This window comes from Rhineura floridana, chromosome 9 (genome assembly GCF_030035675.1).
Source record: "Rhineura floridana isolate rRhiFlo1 chromosome 9, rRhiFlo1.hap2, whole genome shotgun sequence".
Lineage (NCBI taxonomy): Eukaryota > Metazoa > Chordata > Lepidosauria > Squamata > Rhineuridae > Rhineura > Rhineura floridana.
Genome location: NC_084488.1, coordinates 104,037,434 through 104,056,029, shown reverse-complemented (window position 1 = coordinate 104,056,029; position 18,596 = coordinate 104,037,434). Strand labels below are relative to the sequence as shown.

At 39.5% G+C, this 18,596-nt stretch overlaps 1 protein-coding gene across 4 annotated transcripts in view; it reads left to right on the top strand.

The window, feature by feature from the left end:
- LOC133363717 (serine-rich coiled-coil domain-containing protein 1-like) overlaps positions 1-18,596 on the top strand; it is a 708,122-nt gene that overhangs the window by 424,092 nt on the left and 265,434 nt on the right. For 3 of the 4 annotated variants that reach the window (XM_061583020.1, XM_061583019.1, XM_061583021.1), the window contains exon 6: positions 13,989-14,199. In XM_061583020.1, the coding sequence (XP_061439004.1) occupies positions 13,989-14,199 (211 nt within the window). Of the gene's footprint in view, positions 1-13,988; positions 14,200-16,257; positions 16,766-18,596 lie in introns of those variants that run through there. The other variant, XM_061583022.1, reaches the window with a different exon arrangement.

Below are 18,596 nucleotides of genomic sequence, written 5' to 3'. Positions count from 1 at the left end.
CCATACTGGAAATTAAACCATACTGGAAATTGTTTACTTAAAGAACATGGGCCTATTTAGACAGAAAGATGTTCCTCTGAAATTATTGTCACCTTAAATTAATTTACCTGTTGATGAAATGTGAACTGAATTGAAAGAAAGTAATCACTCTCTGACAAGATCAGGAGCTCCTGACATAACCACTTTTTTTGTCCCTGAGTAGGTGACACAGGTTTGTTTGTTTGTTTGGATGGATGGATGGACTTCACTGACATCAACCAGGCTCTTTTCCTGGTGATCTGACCGCCAGAGGTATGGGAAGTGATGCCCATTTCTCCAATTTAGGAAGGCTTTGCTTGGAGCTCTAAGGAGCCCTGTTGCTTGAGCAGTGAAGCAGGTCAGGCTAACAGCTTATATAGGAGCTTGAGGTTCCATCCTTTCCTGACTATCAGCCTGGTCTTGATACAAGTGGGTACTTACATGTGTTTCTCCTGCCTCCCAAATAGCTTCATGTGAAGTTAGCTGGGCAGTTTGCAAGTGACCAGACAGCTCCTACTGGTTCACCATTGCTTCTGTTCTTATGGCCCTGGGGGTGATGAGGTAATCTCAAAGTCAGCCAGGAACCCAGGCAACTGGTGTTGATACCTCCAGTCTTGGGTCATTGATACCTGGATCCAGCAGTTCCTCAGGGTTGCTGGCGGTTCAGCAGTATGTTGGGGGAATCCCGCTTACTCTGCTTCTCTTCCAAGGAGACCCAAGGTTCCCTGACAGGTTATGACCAGAAAAGGGGCTTTATTTGGTTGTGGTTCCCATTTAAGGAATTCCTTCCCCAGAGAAGTTCACTTGGTGCTAGCATTAACAACTTTTTGGCATCAAGCATTTAATGGATGGTTGTTTTAATTATTTTGTAATATATTATGTTTGATGTAGATTTTTGTATTTTAATTTTGTTCGTTTTAAACTGACCTGAAAGTCTATAAATTAACTAACTTAAATAAATAATAGCTGCAAAGAGAAACAGGATGGTTTCCAAATAACCAAGAGAGTCAGGAAGAATGTGTGGATGAACAGCCTGAAATTTCTTCTAAACAGGAGAAGTTATTTCAGGATAAACATGTTAAGGTGAAAATCTAGAAAGAAAAGCCTTTGAACCTGGATTGGGCAAACAAGCACCATGTTTGACATGGGAGATTGAAAGGTGAATTTGGATGTTAAAAGATGGGAGGGAGCAGGGAGTGGGGACTTGCATTGTCTGCCATTTGTGCTTCTCGGTAATGATGATAGAATTGGAAAATGCAACCACCAGCAGCCCTGCTTGTTGTGAGATGCATGTTCTCCCTTGCTTGACTCCATTGGAGTCATCCATCCTGATACGTCCTTCTTGTTTATTTTTGTTCTTGATCATATGGATTTTTCTACTCTATCTGTTCAGTTGTTAAGCCAGTCTAGGCATTTCTTTCAATGTGTTTATTCCTTCTCACAAATGTTTTCCTAGGCTGTTCTCTCTAGCAGTGACTCCACTTAATTTATTTTTTGAGCTGTGTTTTAGATTGGATCACAAAAACATCATTGCAGCACTTGGAGTCTAGAAATGTGTGCTGACATTTTGTTATTAAATACAAATGAGACCATTATGATAATAGACTATAGTTCCATTGATGCTTCAAAAGAATACTTAGGCAGATAAGGAACAAGTAGAAGTTTCATTAAAAAACAAAAATGTTCCATATCACAGTCTGAGTGCCTTAGAGCAGGTATGGCCAATTAGTTGCCCCATAGGCTTGATGTAGCCCTAGAAGTGTCTGCTGTACCTGTGGCTCTACCAAATTTTAATCCTGGTAGTGGTGGTGGTGGTGTGTGTATGACTTTGGTCACAGTTTTGCTTTTAAGAAAAGAAGCAACAAACACTCTTGACACAACATATATTTTATTTCTGCTTCATGCTTCCTTTGGAAAGGGTAAAAAAATAAATAAATGGCAACTTAAGGTGATCCTTTGGGAATACATTCTTGGGGGTTCTCTTAGAACCATCTCTGTCACTTGAGGCTCAGGTAGCCTCGGTGGCACGGAGTGCCTTCTACCAACTTCGGTTGGTGGCCCAGCTGCATCCCTATCTGGACAGGGATAACCTGGCTTCAGTTGTCCATGCTCTGGTAACCTCCAAGTTAGATTACTGCAATGCACTCTACGTGGGTTTGCCTTTGAAGATGGTTCGGAAACTGCAGCTGGTGCAAAATGCAGTGGCCAGATTGGTAACAGGGACCAGACGGTCCGAACATATAAAACCAATTCTGACCCACTTGCATTGGCTGCCTGTATGTTTCCTTTTTTTTTTTTTCAATAATTTTTATTCAGATTTTCATAAAACATACAAGACAAAATCATAAAACATTCAAAGACAAAAAACAAAATCAAAAATAGTTAAACAAAAAGAAAAAAAGAAAAAAAAAACAAAAATAAAAAATAAAGAGTAAAATATTGACTTCCCATTTGTCAAAGATCAAATCAGTTATAAGTCTATAATATATAACAATCCTGTCTCTTAAGTCATATTATAAAATCACTTTCCTCCAGTAGTTATCTTACTTAATCATCAAATCTCATAAACATTACTTTATTCTTTCCACAAAAAGTCAAAGAGAGGTTTCAATTCTTTAAGAAATATATCTATCAATTTTTTTTCCAGATAAGCATATCGATTAATCCATCTCATTACTAATTATGATAATCTTATTGTCATAACCATAGTCAAAATAAACATTTCAATTAATCCATCACATCAGAATCTGTTAGGTTCAATAATTTCAGTAGCCATTGTTCTATTATCTCTATTAGTTCCATTTTCCATCTTCCATCTTCAGTAGTCTTGTTAAGTCCAGTAATTTCAATATCCAATCTTCCATTATCAGTATTCCATAATAATCTTGCTGTCAAAGCCATAGTCATATAGTAAGAGTCTGATGGGAATTACCTCTATCCCAAATATTTTCTTGCCATCCATTCTGAATAGGTTGCTGAAATACTGCTGTAAAATCATATCTCTGTTCTTTTTTTCAAAATACACTGGGTCATCTCTTAAAAGTTTTTCCATTGTCACATGGCTGCAGTTAATTCCATAGATTTTCTCTATATTGGGCTCCATCACATCATTCCAGTCCAGAAGATTATCCATGCCATTGATAACTTTATCTCTAGAATCTTCATTCATTTCTTCAGAGATAACATTGAGTTCCAAACAATAGATTTTATTTCTAAAGTCCATAGACTCCAAATCTTGTTCCTGTTCCACGTTGGTTCCAATCTCCGGGATCTCCTCTCTCACAGGGACCCCTATTCCAGTCTCCAGGGTCTCCTCTCTCACAGGGACCCCTGTTCCAATCTCCGGGGTCTCCTCTCTCACAGGGACCCCTTCCAGGGTCACCTCTCTCACAGGGACCCTTATATCTTTAATCTCCTGCTTCATTTTACTCAATTCAATTTTCATTATCTCAATCTCATCCATTATTTTCTGAAACATAGTTATTTCCAGATTTTCAGCCACTTTCTTAATTGCCATTTTAAAAGAAAAATATAGGAAAACCACTTCTTATTTCAGCAACAATTGGGTTAATACTCCAAACTTGGTGACATCACAGTATAAACAGAGCAGACAGCCTTATCTCTCCAATAGTTAAGTAAACAAAATGCAGTTCCCAGGATCGAAACAATTAATGGCAATCGTCAAGAAACAGATTCGTCAAAATAAAATAGACCAAAAAGAGAGTAGTCTCAAAACAGTATAATATTTTTCAAAATAAAAATCTGGAATAGAAATCCCTCTTCTGTGTATATCTTTAGAATGCAAATCCAGGACAGCTTTTTGCAACAAAAACAGAGATAAGCTATTAATTAGTGCGTAGCAGAGAGAAGTTATGGCTCCCCAGTGAGATGTCAAAAACTGATCAATCTGGCAAATCTCTTTTAAACAGCAACAATTTAAGTCAAGTAAAAGAAAAATATAGAAAGAAGGGTGCTTGCCTGTTAGTGCGTTCTCTCTTAGAAGATAAGATGAACGTTCGCTTTAACAGATAGAGCTTGCTGTTGAAAATCCGTCCCACCTTCGTCGGCTGGACCTCGTCCCATAAATTAATGAGATCTGGTCGTCCCAACAAAAATAGGCTTTGAGGTTAATCTCTTCGTTTCTCCCTACCCGGGAGAAGTTTAATCAGTCAAAAAAAAAAGAAAAAACTGACTGATATATCTGAATAAGCTTCTTTTGAGGCAGGAGCCCGTCTCAAAAGCAGGCACAGGCTAAGTCACCCTTCCCGGAAGTCGGCTGCCTGTATGTTTCCGAGCTCGATTCAAGGTGCTGGTTTTAACCTATACAGCCTTACACGGCTTGGGACCACAATACCTCATGGAACGCCTCTCCCGATACGAACCCATCCGTACACTACGCTCAGCATCTAAGGCCCTCCTCTGGGTGCCTTCTTGGAGGGAAGCTGGGAGGCTGGCAACAAGGGAGAGGGCCTTCTCAGTGGTGCCCCCCAAATTATGGAATTATCTCCCTGATGAGGTGTGCCTGGTGCCATCACTGTTATCTTTTCGGCGCCAGGTCAAGACTTTCCTCTTCTCCCAGGCATTTTAGCATGTGTTTTTAAAATTGTTTTTAATTTTTTTAATTGTGTTTTAAATTGTTTTCAAAAGATTTGTTTTAAATTTGTATGTTTGTTTTTGATGGTTTCATTTGCTGTAAACCGCCCAGAGAGCTTCAGTTGTGGGGCGGTATACAAATACAATAAATAAATAAATAAATATTCCCAAATCCCTCCCGCGTTTTTAAAAAACACAGCCTCACCGTATGCTCTGCCATAATACTTCTCACTGTTCAAAAGTGGGGAGCATGTAGCAGTACTGAATACTGCAAAATGTTCTACATTGGAGGCAATGTTAAATGGCTTCAGGCACATACTTCACCATATGTTCTCTAGGCACACACAGAAAGTCATGTGTGAAAGGGAGAGGAGTATCATGGTGACAGGCAACAACCTCAACTTGCATGCATTCCAACATAGGTGTATATAGAGCCTTGCATGCATACAACTATGCATAAAATCTGGGACCCCGCCTTTTCCAGAGTTTCCAATTACATTAACTGAGTCAACACATGCACAATTGTATGTGTGTGGTGTTCAATTTGCACCTTTAGCTGCATGTATGAAAGCCAGAGGCATACAAGTCCTGCTTCCTACCCATCCCAATGCATTCATTGAATCTGTGAAGAAGGCTGTTGTCAGACCATTGTTGGGGTTTTGCGGCAGTCACCTGAAGGTTTATAAATGATTATACAGCCAGGAGAGTGGCTGTAAGCTATAGTCAACATGGATTTTTCACATTCCACAATGTTAAATTGAAAATACCACTCCCATGCAATTCAGATGCTTCCCATAAGCTCATTTTAAAACAGAACCTTACAAAACATATAGTCCTGAACTCAGAAATGCTTGCTTAACAAACCTCTAAGTTTTCATGTCAATACCCAAAACAGTCAGAGAGAATCGAGAGTTCAAAGTGTAAAAAGAGAGAGAGAAAAACCAGATCCCTTTTGGACTTTTTTCTGTCAGAGTTCTCATAATTTGTTCAAATTAATTAAAAATCAGGCATGTTCACAGAGTACCTGTAATTCTATTGCTGACCTTGCCCCCAAGTTTTAAAGTTAAAAAAATGACTGGCTGATTTTTAATTAGTTTAAGGAATTTAGCATTGGACTCAAATGATAAGGCAGGGCATGCTCAGTAAGAACCAGCTGTCAGTGTTCCAAAAGCCAGAATCTCAGCTGCTTGGCTTGCCTAATCATGCAAATAAACCAGACCTTTATTTCACTTTAGACAGTCATGGCTTCCCCCAAATAATCCTGGGAAGTGTAGTTTGTGAAGGATGCTAAGAGGAGACTCCTATTTCCCTGACAGAGCTCCAGTGGCCAGAGTGATTTAACAGTCAGTTGCTCTGTTTGGAGCTCTGTGAGGGGAATAGGGCATCTCCTAGCAATTCTCAGTACCCTTCACTAACTACTCTTCCCAGGATTCTTTGAGGGAAGCCATCATTGTCTAAAGTGAAATAAAAGTCTGGTGTGGACAGGGCCGGTTCTAAAGGGCGGCCAGGTGGGGCACTGGCCCAAGGACCCCAGAGCTATAGGAGCCCCTGAGGGGCCCCTAAGGGGCCCTCCGCTCCCCTTCTGTGATCCGTGGCAGGAGCCGCGGATCGCGGGACAGGAGGAGCTTCTGAGCCGCCTGCCATTCTCCCGCTTCACCTACCTTTTTCTCTGCTGTTTTTTGCAGTGCGTGCAGGGTTTCCATCAATCAAGATGGTGGCCGAGGTTTCTTTAAGGGGCTGAAACCTCTGCTGCCATCTTCGTTGATGGCAGCAATGCATGCGCTGCGTGCCATCAACCAAGATGGTGGCAGAGGCTTCATCCCCTTATGGAAACCTCAGCCGCCATCTTGATTGATGGCAACTCTGTGCGCGCAGTGCGTGCAGCTGCAAAAAACAGCAGAGAAAGGTAGGTGAAGGCAGGGGGGTGGCGGGCGGCTCGGAAGCTCCTGTCCTGCAATCCGCGGTGCGGCACCTGCCGCGGATCGCGGAAGGGGAGTGGAGGGGCCCGGGGCAGGCTGATGCCCAAGGGCCCCTGCATGCCTGGAGCCGGCCCTAGGTGTAGATGTGGCCAGGGACAGCTTTGGTTTAAATTTGGGTGGGAGACTACATGCTCCTGCTATAGAATAAAAAGGTGGGGAAACCCTGAGAAAGAATGATACTGTTCACAATGTTTTCCTTTTGGAAAGGAAAGGTTCTTGCCCTCTGCCCAGTGCTCACCCATCCAATCTCCTCCCCCTCCCCTTGCTGCCCTCCTCCTCCCCTTCTTGCCCCTCCCCCAAGTCAGTTTCACCTATTGTAAGTATGATTTCACAAGAGTAAATCCAACTGAACTCAAAAAGAATGCAAATGATCAAACCTGCCCTCCCCACCTCCTCCCTCCTATGCCCTCCCTCTTGCCCCTTCCCTCCCCGTTCCTTCACTCCTCCCTTCCCCTCATTCCCTTCCAATCCCCTCCTTCCCCCTCCTCCTCCTTCCCTTCCACTTCCTCCCCCCATGGTCAGTTTTACCTATCCTAACCATGTTTGCAGGGGAGTAAATCCCACTGAACTCAATAAGCATGCAAATGATCAATCCATTATCAGCAAACATGCACAGGATCCCATTTCTTACCTCCTGGATTAAAAAGCAGAGAAATTCATTAATAGGCTAAAAAACCTTACTGTTTAAGAACGTACCTATAGCCAACAGATATTTCTATCAAACTTTTAAAAAACTGGGAAATTACGCAGCTATAGTGAATGCACCAGGGGAGCAGGAGAACTGACCTCCTCTCTTGTACTGCCCTACAAACACAATTTGGATTGGTCTTTCACAATGCAATCCACTTACTGTGTAGCTTGGAAGAATTTGGTAACATGTGCCTCTGAGCAACACAAATAGGGATTGTGGGGAGCTCTAAAAAGATATATATCCCAACTCGGTGAATGAGCAATAAAATGTCAAAAGAAAAAGTGTAAATTTATTTATTTATTTATTGCACTTGTATACTGCTCCATAGCCGAAGCTCTCTGGGCGGTTTACAGCAATCAAAAACATTAAAACAAATAAACAATTTAAAAACATATTTTAAAAACAATTTAAAACACAATTTTAAAATTCAAAACAATATAAAAACATTTTAAAAACACATACTAAAATGCCTGGGAGAAGAGGAAAGTCATGACCTGGCGCCAAAAAGATAACAGTGTTGGTGCCAGGTGCACCTCGTCAGGGAGAGTCCTGCTTTTTGAAGCAACAACAACAACAAAAAAACTTCACAGATACACACACTTATAAGGACTAAATTGGCAGCCACTGACTAGGAATAGGATCTTTGCATCATAGTGGATAGCTTGATGACGATGTTGACCCACTGTGTAATATCTGTGAAAAAGGCAAATTCCACATTAGGGATTGGTAGAAAAAGGACTGAAAAGAAAACTGCCAAAATCATATTGTCATTATTCAAACATGTGCTGTGACCACACTTTGAAAACTGAATAACGTGCTCATAGCTGCACCTCAAGAAGGATATTGTAAAGTTGGAAAGGTTTCAGAAAAGGGCAACCCAAACTATCAAGGGGTTGGATCTATTTCCCTATGAATAAAGGTTACATTTGGGCCTTTTTATTTTAGCGAAAAGGCAAGTAAGAAGAGATATTATAGAGGTGTATAAAATGGTGGATGGTGTGAAAAAAATTGATAGGGGAAATGTTTTTCTCCCTTTCTCACAATACTACAACTTGGGGCCCTCCAATGAAGCTGAATGTCGGAAGATTCAGGATAAACAAAAGGAAGTACTTCTTCACAGAGCACATAGTTAATATATGGAATTCACTCCCACAAGTAATGAATTCCATAGAATGGATGACTTTAAAAGAGGATGAGGCAAATTCGTGGAAGATATAAGGTCATCAATGGCTACTAGCCATGATAGCTATATTCTACCTCTACTGTTATTGGCAGTTTGCCTCTGACTACCAGTTGGTGGGAATCACAAGCAGGGAGAGTCTTCTTGCACTCAGCTCTTGCTTGTAAGCTTCTCATAGGCATTCGGTTGGCCATGGTGAGAACAGGATGGTGCAATAGATAGGCCTGCTGGTCCAATCCAGCAGAGCCCTTCTTATGTTTTTAAGATTAACAACATTGTTGTCTGCTGCCTGTCTTCCAGCCTGAGTTGCCTCTGATGTGGGAGGAAGTAGGACATTTCACATTCTCATAGGGTGTGATTTCTGTTTTTACCTCTATATGATTAAATGACATAATAACCCCTATAGTGTTGATATTCAAAGTGGTTGAAGCAGGAAAGCACTGGGAGGGGTGGGAAGCTGAAGCTGTAGAGTAAGGCTGTGAACTTTCAGGGAATGGAAAAGATTTCTATGATGCTCATCACAGTTGTTTCATTTTGGCTGTTAAGATATTTTAATTTGAAATTCTGCTGGCTGTGTGCATGAGAAAAAAGTTTCCAAAGCCTTTGATTGCAGGAGGATTTTATTAATGGGTGGAAAACTATGCAACCTTTTACAAACACCTCTTGCTTGGGCCATTATAGAGTGTATGTATGTGTACGCACGCACATGCATGCATGCATATTCTTCTTTTTTAACCTGATTTCCCCTCAGAGATGACTTTGAAAAGTCACAGCATGAAAATTGGCAATAAATGATGCTCAGTGCTAAAAGCTGTAAAATGTCAAATAACATGCACCTTCCCCCATACTATGCATTTTAATCATCTAGCCTGTCTGCCATACACATTTTCAGAGTATTAGCTGTTAACAAAAAGGGAGATGTGGAGAGCTAGGAAGGCTGATACACAAGCCAGTTAGCCTTGGTTATTTGGACTTGCCTTGATTTGGCTCCATTGAATTCAGTCAGTGGAATGAAATCACCATAAACTGAACTTGAATTGGTTTCTGGATCAGAATGTAAATTGGCTTCAATCAAATTTAGTATTATGGAAATCCAAAGACCTACGAGGGAGAATGAGAAGAGAGGATTCCACAGCAAAAGAACTGAGGCCTATTAATAATATAATAGCCACACAAATATCAAATATCACATAAGACTGTTCTCTGTGGATGTAGTGATGACCTGATTAAATTCTGAGGCCATTGGTGTGCTATACTCTGTAATAATAATGACAACAATACTAATAACCCATATACATGATGCTTAGAGTGAAGAAATTTCACATTCAGTGACCCTTTCAATAACTCTCTTAAGTTAAGTAAGACAGTATTAGCCCCATATTCCACAGAGTGAGGTTGTTTAGTGAGCTCCTGGCTGATGTGAGATTTGACCTGGTGTTTCCTTTAACTTGGAATCTTTCTCAAAAGACCATTCCTGTTTACATCTTCTGTTCTATCCTGGTTCTCATTCAACTTGAAGGCTGCAATTCTATGCATACGTGCTTGGGATTATGCCCTACTGGACTGTGAAAAAGACAAATAATTGGGTGTTAGAACAAATTAAACCAGAACTGTCACTAGAAGCTAAAATGATGAAACTGAGGTTATCATACTTTGGACACATCATGAGAAGACATGATTCACTAGAAAAGACAATAATGCTGGGAAAAACAGAAGGGAGTAGAAAAAGAGGAAGGCCAAACAAGAGATGGCTTGATTCCATAAAGGAAGCCACAGGCCTGAACCTGCAAGCTCTGAACAGGGTGGTTCATGACAGATGCTCTTGGAGGTCACTGATTCATAGGGTCGCCATAAATTGTGATCAACTTGGAGGCACATAATAACAAACATGAACATGTTTGCACCACATGGTTAGTGAACTGGGCCTGCATAGAAAGAGACTACAAACTGCTGCCCTTCCTCATTGCAAACATGCAGGACACCTTCAGACAGCTGTTGGCCACAGAGAACACTGTGTTTGTAATCATCGTAGTATATATGGAGTTTTGGATCACCCCTGCGCATATGAAGAAACAGCATAAGTATAGATGATTTTAAACCTGAAATTTGTTTTGCCCAGACTCTGACATAGTGCCAGAAAAGTGTTACAAATGCAAATTGTTCATTCAAACCATGTCAACAAATCTGTATGATTTACAAATCTGTTGATTTACACCAGCACTTGAGAATGCTGCAGAGTCTGCTAATTGGCTGATCCAAATGTTGCATGTGGCCTTTCTTAACCCCACATGTCTTAGTTGACATATTATTTGTGGTTCATTCACAGAGGTAATCTGCAAACATATGCCACTCAGATTCAAGAATGGTGAGGTTTAGCATAATATTTTCTGTGAAGACTGGTTTGGTGGATCACCTTGCTGTTGTCTATGCAAAAATTGAAATGGACGCCTTCAAGTCGATCCTGACTTATGGCGACCCTATGAATAGAATTTTAATGGTAAGCGGTATTCTGAGGTGGTTTGCCATTGCCTTCCCCTTGTCTATAGTTTTGATTTAATTGTGATGACCTGACTTCAGTTGTTTAGTTGGTTTGTATTTAAGTTGTGATAACAAACAAAGTAGCTTGTAAGCATGTGGGCAGGGTCTTACTCTGATTTTATCTTTTGTATAGCCCTTTGATTTGAAAGTTCTTTGGAGATAATAAATACACTTCTTATTAAGTTAACACTCATTCATCCAGCTCTTGGTGCGATGAGGGAGAGAGAGAGAGAGAATGGATTGGAAGTACAATGTAGGGTGGACATTTGTCTTACTTTACAGAAGAGACTCCTCTATTTGAACTGCTGTCAAAAGAACCTTAAGAAGGGAGATCAGGGGCCTTAGAGTTGCCTATCAATAGTTAACATCTGAATAGCAGACTGAGCAAACACACAAGTAACTTGGTCAATGTCTCCCCTAATGTATTGAGATGTATTGTATTTCTTTTTAAATTACAGCAATTATTTCTAAATTAGTATCTATACATATGCATTCACATATGCAAATACGATGCAAATACACACCCACTTCTCTTTTTGCACGATTCATTTTCTCTTTGTAGGCAATGTGTAAGTGGCTACCCAACTACAGCATGGGCACCCAAAGAAGTGCCTCTGATGGTAATATCAATTAATAGCCTGATATGGAGAATTTTAGGCTACATTGCAAGAGTCGTGCAATCCTCCAAGGTGTCCTTCCTTACCCACAATCTGAGATATCCTGGTGTGATGGTGAAAGTTTCTTCTGAATATGCCCCCCAACTGGTGGCAAAATATAAATGATCCCATGATACCATTCTGGGAGAATTTGATACATCTTCAAGTTATGATATATCTCAGAAGTAGATTTCTCCACCTAGACTTTGTTGATAACCCAGGATCAGTTAAGTCAATGGTTAAAATATGTTCAAACTCTTGTATTTATTTATGTCATTTTGTCAATTGTATGTTTCTTGTATGTGTGTGTTTTGGGGTTCTCACAAGAAAGTGTTGCTTTGCACTATCATTAGTGAATACTGATCTCTCCTCTCTAGAATATATGTATAAAACCTACCACAACCCACTGCAGTATGGGTTTCACAGTGAGCTTTAAATCTGAGAAAATAATCCATGCAGCTGTCTTTAATTCTGAGATATTTCCCCTGCTTATGCAACTGTGTGTAGGCATTACCTCTCCCCCCCCCAAAAAAATGTAAAATATAGAACCACAGTAGCGAGGATATACAAATGATGACATATAATTAAATGTAACTGACACAAGATTTTCAGGATTTTTTTAGTTTAATTGTCTTAGTTCTAATAAACTATACTTGCAACACTGCCACACTATAATTGGAGTACAGAAACATAGTTAATATACATGTTGTTGAGGATCACAGGGGAAAATGTGCAATGAAAGATTGAATTAAGGACTGCTGATCAAGAATTGGCACTTATTTAATTTTTATTTATTATTTCACTTATAACCCACCTTTCCTCCTAGGAGCCATACATAGTTCTTGTCTCCCTGGTATTTTTCTCCTCTTGCCCATGACTTACATGGTGCTGAGTTTTAAGGACATAAAGCATAGGGATATATTTTAGAGTATGTAAAGGGATTGTGTTGTGCTCTTTGAAGTTCTAGCAAATTGAGTTGGGATCTTCTCTAGATTTTTCATGTCTCCTTGATCAAAACTTTTATCTGCACTGATGTTTCCTCTTGTCACGTAATAGAGTCAATTACATATTCACTTTACTTAAATAATTGGTCTTCAGATAGAAGGTCACAGGCAACCTACATTCAGTCACACCAGTGAACACAACCAGTGGTCTGCATTTCCTGGGGAATGGCAAGATAGAGTGGAATTATAGGATGTGTAGTTAATGATTAGGAGGAAACTGGGAAGGAAGAACGGGACAAAAAGACATATATAATTACAAAAAAAAAGAAAAGAAAAAGAAAAGTGGCTCCCATCTATTATTTTATCAAGACTTGATTATATTCCCCTTTGTTGGCGATCCTTTAGTCACTGATATCTATTCACTCTGTAGCTCGTCTCATCTTTCTTGCTCATAAATATTATCATGTTTCTCCTTTTCACATTATACTCACTTCTATACCCACTTTCCCTTATTATAGTCATTTTGGAACTCATTGGCCCTCACACACTTTAAAAAGCATCTAGAACATGTCATTGTTTTCCAGGTTTCCCTGATTCACTGAGATGTTAACTTTGTTATTCTCTTCCTTCATTATCTTCCCTTGCTCACCCTCCTCTTCTTTCCTCTCCTCATGCATTTTTTTTTTACAGAATGCAAGCCTGGTTGTGTTATACGCTGTACAGCACCTTGGTTTTAATATAGGGGTTTAAGACATGTTGGGTTATGTGTATAGATGGGGGAGAAATTTGATTCAGTTCACATTTAAAGCCAAATGTATCAGGTTTGCATGTTCCAAAACAATATGAGAACCAAAACCCAGTAATCCTTCAAAAAGTTTGCACTTAACCAGATTTTGCAGTGCAGTTCTTCGGTTACAAAAATATATATATTAGGCCAGTGCTTCCCAACCTTTATGAGTACGGGACCCCCTTTGTAAGCTCAAAAAAAATTGTGACCCCCCCCCATGGTAATTGTAATTTTAGTCTCTGGTAATTGAAAAAAAGGGTGCATGGCAAAATCACATCTGCAAATATCCCTTTCCATTAAAAGCTCCCTGCAGACAGGGAGGTGTTGCTTTCTTTTCTTAATGCAAAGGTCCAGTCAAATTGGTATACCCCTCCCCACCCCAGTCTGAAGATGCACAGTCCTGTCTCTCAACACAGAAATGAGAACTGAATTTAAGATTGAAAAAATGAGAAACTGAGAGAACCGACATTTACAGATCCTTCCATCTCTAGTTATGGGTGATCCAGATCTGAAAATGTTGAGGACGGCTGATTTAAATTACAGCATCCTCTCATAAAAACATTAGTATTGTTGGCTAATGCTTTTAAATTATATCTTGACAGGAATCTGTCTCTCAAGTTATCAAAGGAGGTGGATCGAGGAGAAGTGAGGTGCCCTCGCCCTAGCCAGCTAGCCAGCAACCCATCTGTGGAGTGGCCTTTTACAGCCATGGAAGAAGGTGGAGGGATGGAATCTTTGCCCTTCCGATTGATGATGCAAGACTGTACAGCTGTTAAAGCATTACTTCTGAAAGTGAAGAGGGTTCTTCAAGAGGTAAGGGATTAAATGACTGAAAGGTTACTATGTTTCTATATTAACGGTAATAAGCTACTGAGGAAAATAGCAGAACTGACTAATGACTGGAGGTTGGTCTTCTGACATTCAGTTTTGCAAAATATTGTTTTATCGATCCTTGTTCTTAAGGATTTTGTGCCAGATATGCATGCATAGCTAACAAATCTGAAACTGTGAGATCTAGAACATAATGCTGCCTGGTTTTGTAATACCTTTGACTCTTGAGGGGAATAGAGGGAAATAAAGCACCCTGATGTGCATGAGCAGGTCAGAACAAGATAGAAAACTGAAAGGAAAAGGAAATGGGGGCAAACGTTAAGATTGGATAGGAATAGAAGAAAAGATTACATGATAAATAAGGTTTAATGGAAGCAGACTGACTTGACTGACAATGGTCCCTGGCCACATGGAACATTCATTGTACATTACTGCTTGCCACATGGCAAAACAGTCATCTGATCACTCGGCCATGCAGCTAGATTGATTTTCATCCAGCTCTTATGTCGCAGTGTTTATAATCACTCTATCAAATAGCTTAAAGTCAACCTGGCAACTCAGACGAACATTTGGTGAACCGCATTGCAACTGCCCCTAGTGAATAGTGAAAAGTATTTGTTTATGAAATGATGTCCTTGTTTGGACATAACCATTGTTTAGGCCCTCCTAAAACCTGTCCTCCGTCCCTTCTCCTCTTCTGGTATGTCCATGAGGAGGAGATTGGAAGATTCTGCTTCTGTTGATGTTACAGCTTGCTGTTTCATCTCAGTCAAGAGATGTCAGTGAACTATGGCTTACCTAAACAAGACAGAAACCACAGTTTGACCTTGAGTTGTTCAGACAACAATAGTTTTGTTCCATTTCTCTCTCTCTCTCTCTCTCTCTCTCTCCCTCCCTCCCCCTTATTATATTGTGAAAGGCATGCAGAAATTACTTTTATAAAGATTCCTAGATTTCTACATTCTGCTTTGGAGCTTTTAGCCTTACTCTGACTTTGAGTTCAAAAACTACACAGTGCTTCAAACTTAAAACAAAAATAGAACCAATATCCCATTGTTTGTGTGTATTTTATCATGAGAGTCTCAGTTCTTACACAGTTGTATCACAATTGTGGCAGAAGGAAAATGAGGACATTATGCTGGGGGGGTTGAAATCTATGTGAACATGCATTACAGCTTGAGTTCATCAACATAGCAGTTTTTTTCAGTCATAGCTGACCTAGGATCAAGCATTTATTCACAAACATGAGGGCTGGAAACATAGTGCTATAAAAGCAAAGTATCTCTAAAATCCAAACCTGATGATTGATTTCATACAGGATCAAGGGAGCTTCCTGATAAGTGATTATTGTAGGATTGGCATGCATGCAAGTTTTTCGCAGCATCCACATGACATTATTATAATCAGTATGCCAGCCCATTTTTTCCTCCATTTAATCTGGATTTACCCTTTCAAGGGTAAATCCAAATTAATTGTGATTGACAAAGATGGCAGTTATAGAGCTTTGAGGATGGAATGCTCAGAGGGGCTTCATTTGCAGAAGCTAAGTGATGTTTGTACACTCCTCTAGGTTAAGGCCAACTGGTTTGACATCCTGGTGTGTGCATGATATATACATGATGTCATATCCAATATGTAGGAAAAACTACAACTGAGCTACGCACAAGCTTCAGAATCCACAAAATGGCAATCTTGACTGAAAAAGTGGAACAACACTGCACTGAGGGCCCCAGCCTGTTGTACTTATCAGTAACAGCTATAGAAATACCAACAGATCCAACAGCATTGAATAAAAGGAAGAACTTCTGGATATACTCCCTGGACACATTGGTACCACATGGCCTTAACCTAGAGGACAGTTCAAACATCAGGTATCTTCTGCAAATGAAGCCCCTCTGAGCATTCTATCCTCAAAGCTCTATAACTGCCACCTTGGTAACAGTATTTATGTTAGCAGCTGATGAAGGCAGAAGTTGAAACATTTTGCTAGTAAAATAAAAACCTCTTTTGTTAATCACAATTATGTTTATATATTTTTAGGTGATTAACAGAATCCTAATTATTGGGATCCAGAGCAAGTTCGGGTGAAGTTCTATTTGCCCCTGTCTGAAAGCACCTGAACAACTAGTTATTTTGATGGTAGAATTTGGTAAATTTTCTGTGCAAGGACCTTTATGGGATTGATATATGATGCAGCCCTCTGTCAGCAAAACAAATATTCCAAATTACTAGCAAATTAAGAGGCTGTTATAAATTTATTATATTATAAATATCTCCAGGTTTCTTTCGCTAACCAAGTTTGTAATTAACTAGTGTAGTGTTGCTGATTTATTCAACAAGTCTGTATTTAAAGTAGTCTCTCTCTCTCTCTCTCTCTCTCTCTCTCTCTCTCTCTCTTTCTCTTTCTCTTTCTCTCTCTTTCTCTCTCTCTGTCTCTCTCTCTCTCTCTCTCCTTTTTAATCAAGTAATTCATGCTGGAAATGGGTAATTCCTTCATTTCATGCTACTTTAACATGCATTAAGTGTAAATGTTACATACATAATAATAATAATAAAAAGGCATCAAATTTTGCATCAGGGTTATCTAAAATTTTACTTGCTTAGCTGATAGTAACTTGAAAACATATCTTTGACAGTCTGTTTTATTTTTATGTTTGTTTTCTCCCATTTACAAATCAAACAGTTTGCTGATATGTTGTTCAGTAGTTGGCTTTTCATTTCCGTTTACACCACTTACAGATGATGACTGAGAAGGAGGGGGTGGGAATAACTTTTAATACTGCAGACATTCCAAATGGAAGTTAAAAATCTTGAAGGAGAATTCAAACCCTAGTGATAGTTTTTGTGCTGCTCATTTTTCTGTCAGTCAAACTGTGTGAACAAAATATCTATTAAAAGAGATTTCGCTGTGGTTACATTACAGTGCCTGTACCAGTGATTATTTCTTCATGAACTGCCCTAGGCAAGTGAGTAGGGCCACATAATAAATCCACAGGAAAAACAAAACAAAAACTCCTTCAAATTTGCTCTCCTTATAGTCTGCTGAAGCTGAAAATAGTCATTTGCTGATAGGACCTGAGGGTGGGCTAGGCTAGGTGACGTACAACATGATTCTTTGTATGTTCCCTCAGAAGTAAATGTCACTGTGTTCATGGGGGCTTCTACCCAAGAAAGTGTGCCTAGGATTGTAGCCTTAAATTTACCTGAAGGAAGAGTAATGGGTGTATGTTTGAGGGAGCAGGCAGAACAAAAGAACCCTCATCCTTGCCACCATTTTAAGGACCATCTTAAAATGGTAGTTCGTCTCCCATATGAGTCCTTAGGTTGCCAGATAAGGCTCTACTTTGGATTCCAATATCTTTGAAAGTTAAGTGGGGGTTACATGGGACAGGTTGTTTTCAGTCAGTGATTCCAGGTATTAGAACTCCCTTCCTTGGGAGATTCATCTGGACCTGACACTCCTGGCTTTTTTGTTATGTTAAGATACTTTTGTTTTGCTAGAAGAAGAGGGTCAGTGTTCTGTTGGCTGTATTTTTCTCTTTTCTCTTACGGCTTTCCTGTTGCTTTATTCTAATCTGGAGAGTAGACCCATTGAAATTAATGGATATGGCTAATTTAGGTCCATTCATTTCAGTGGATCTGCTCTAACTGAGTTTGATATATCCCTCTGCTGATTCAGTTATATTTTTGGTGGTTGTGGTTGATGATTGATGACCATGATGATAATGATGATAAATAATATTTATTTATTTATTTATTTATTTATTTATATCCTGCCCTTCCTCTCAGCAGGAGCCCAGGGCGGCAGTGATAAAACAAAACAATACAATAAATAAAAATAAAACATCTTAAAAACAATTCCAATACAAATTCTGCTTGGGATAAAGGTTTCTAATCAAAAGGATTGTTGAAAGAGGAAGATCTTCAGTAGGCATCAAAAAGAACAACAGAGATGATGCCTATCTAATATTTAAGGGGAGGGAATTCCAAAGAATAGATGTCACAACACTATAAAGGTTATGGTGCCTTTATTGCACATTGTTTTTAAAAATGTTTTCTCTTGATTTGTAAGCTTCTCTGGATGTTAAAAGTAGGCTAGAAATATTTTTATATAAGTCAATAAATAAATCAGGTCACTGTCTTTAGCATGCTAACAGAAGGAAGTGAGTATCTCACTGGGCTGGTACTTCAAACATAACTAGTACTGTGCCCCAAACAATTCTCCCACCTTTTTTTAACCATTCTCCATCATTTAAATGAAAAAAGAAATTGCATTGAATTGTATCAGAAGAGAGGGTAAATGATGAAATTCTCATGTGTGCAGTGCAGATAGGGGAGAAATTTGAGTCAATTTACATTTAAAGGCAGATCAAATTCAC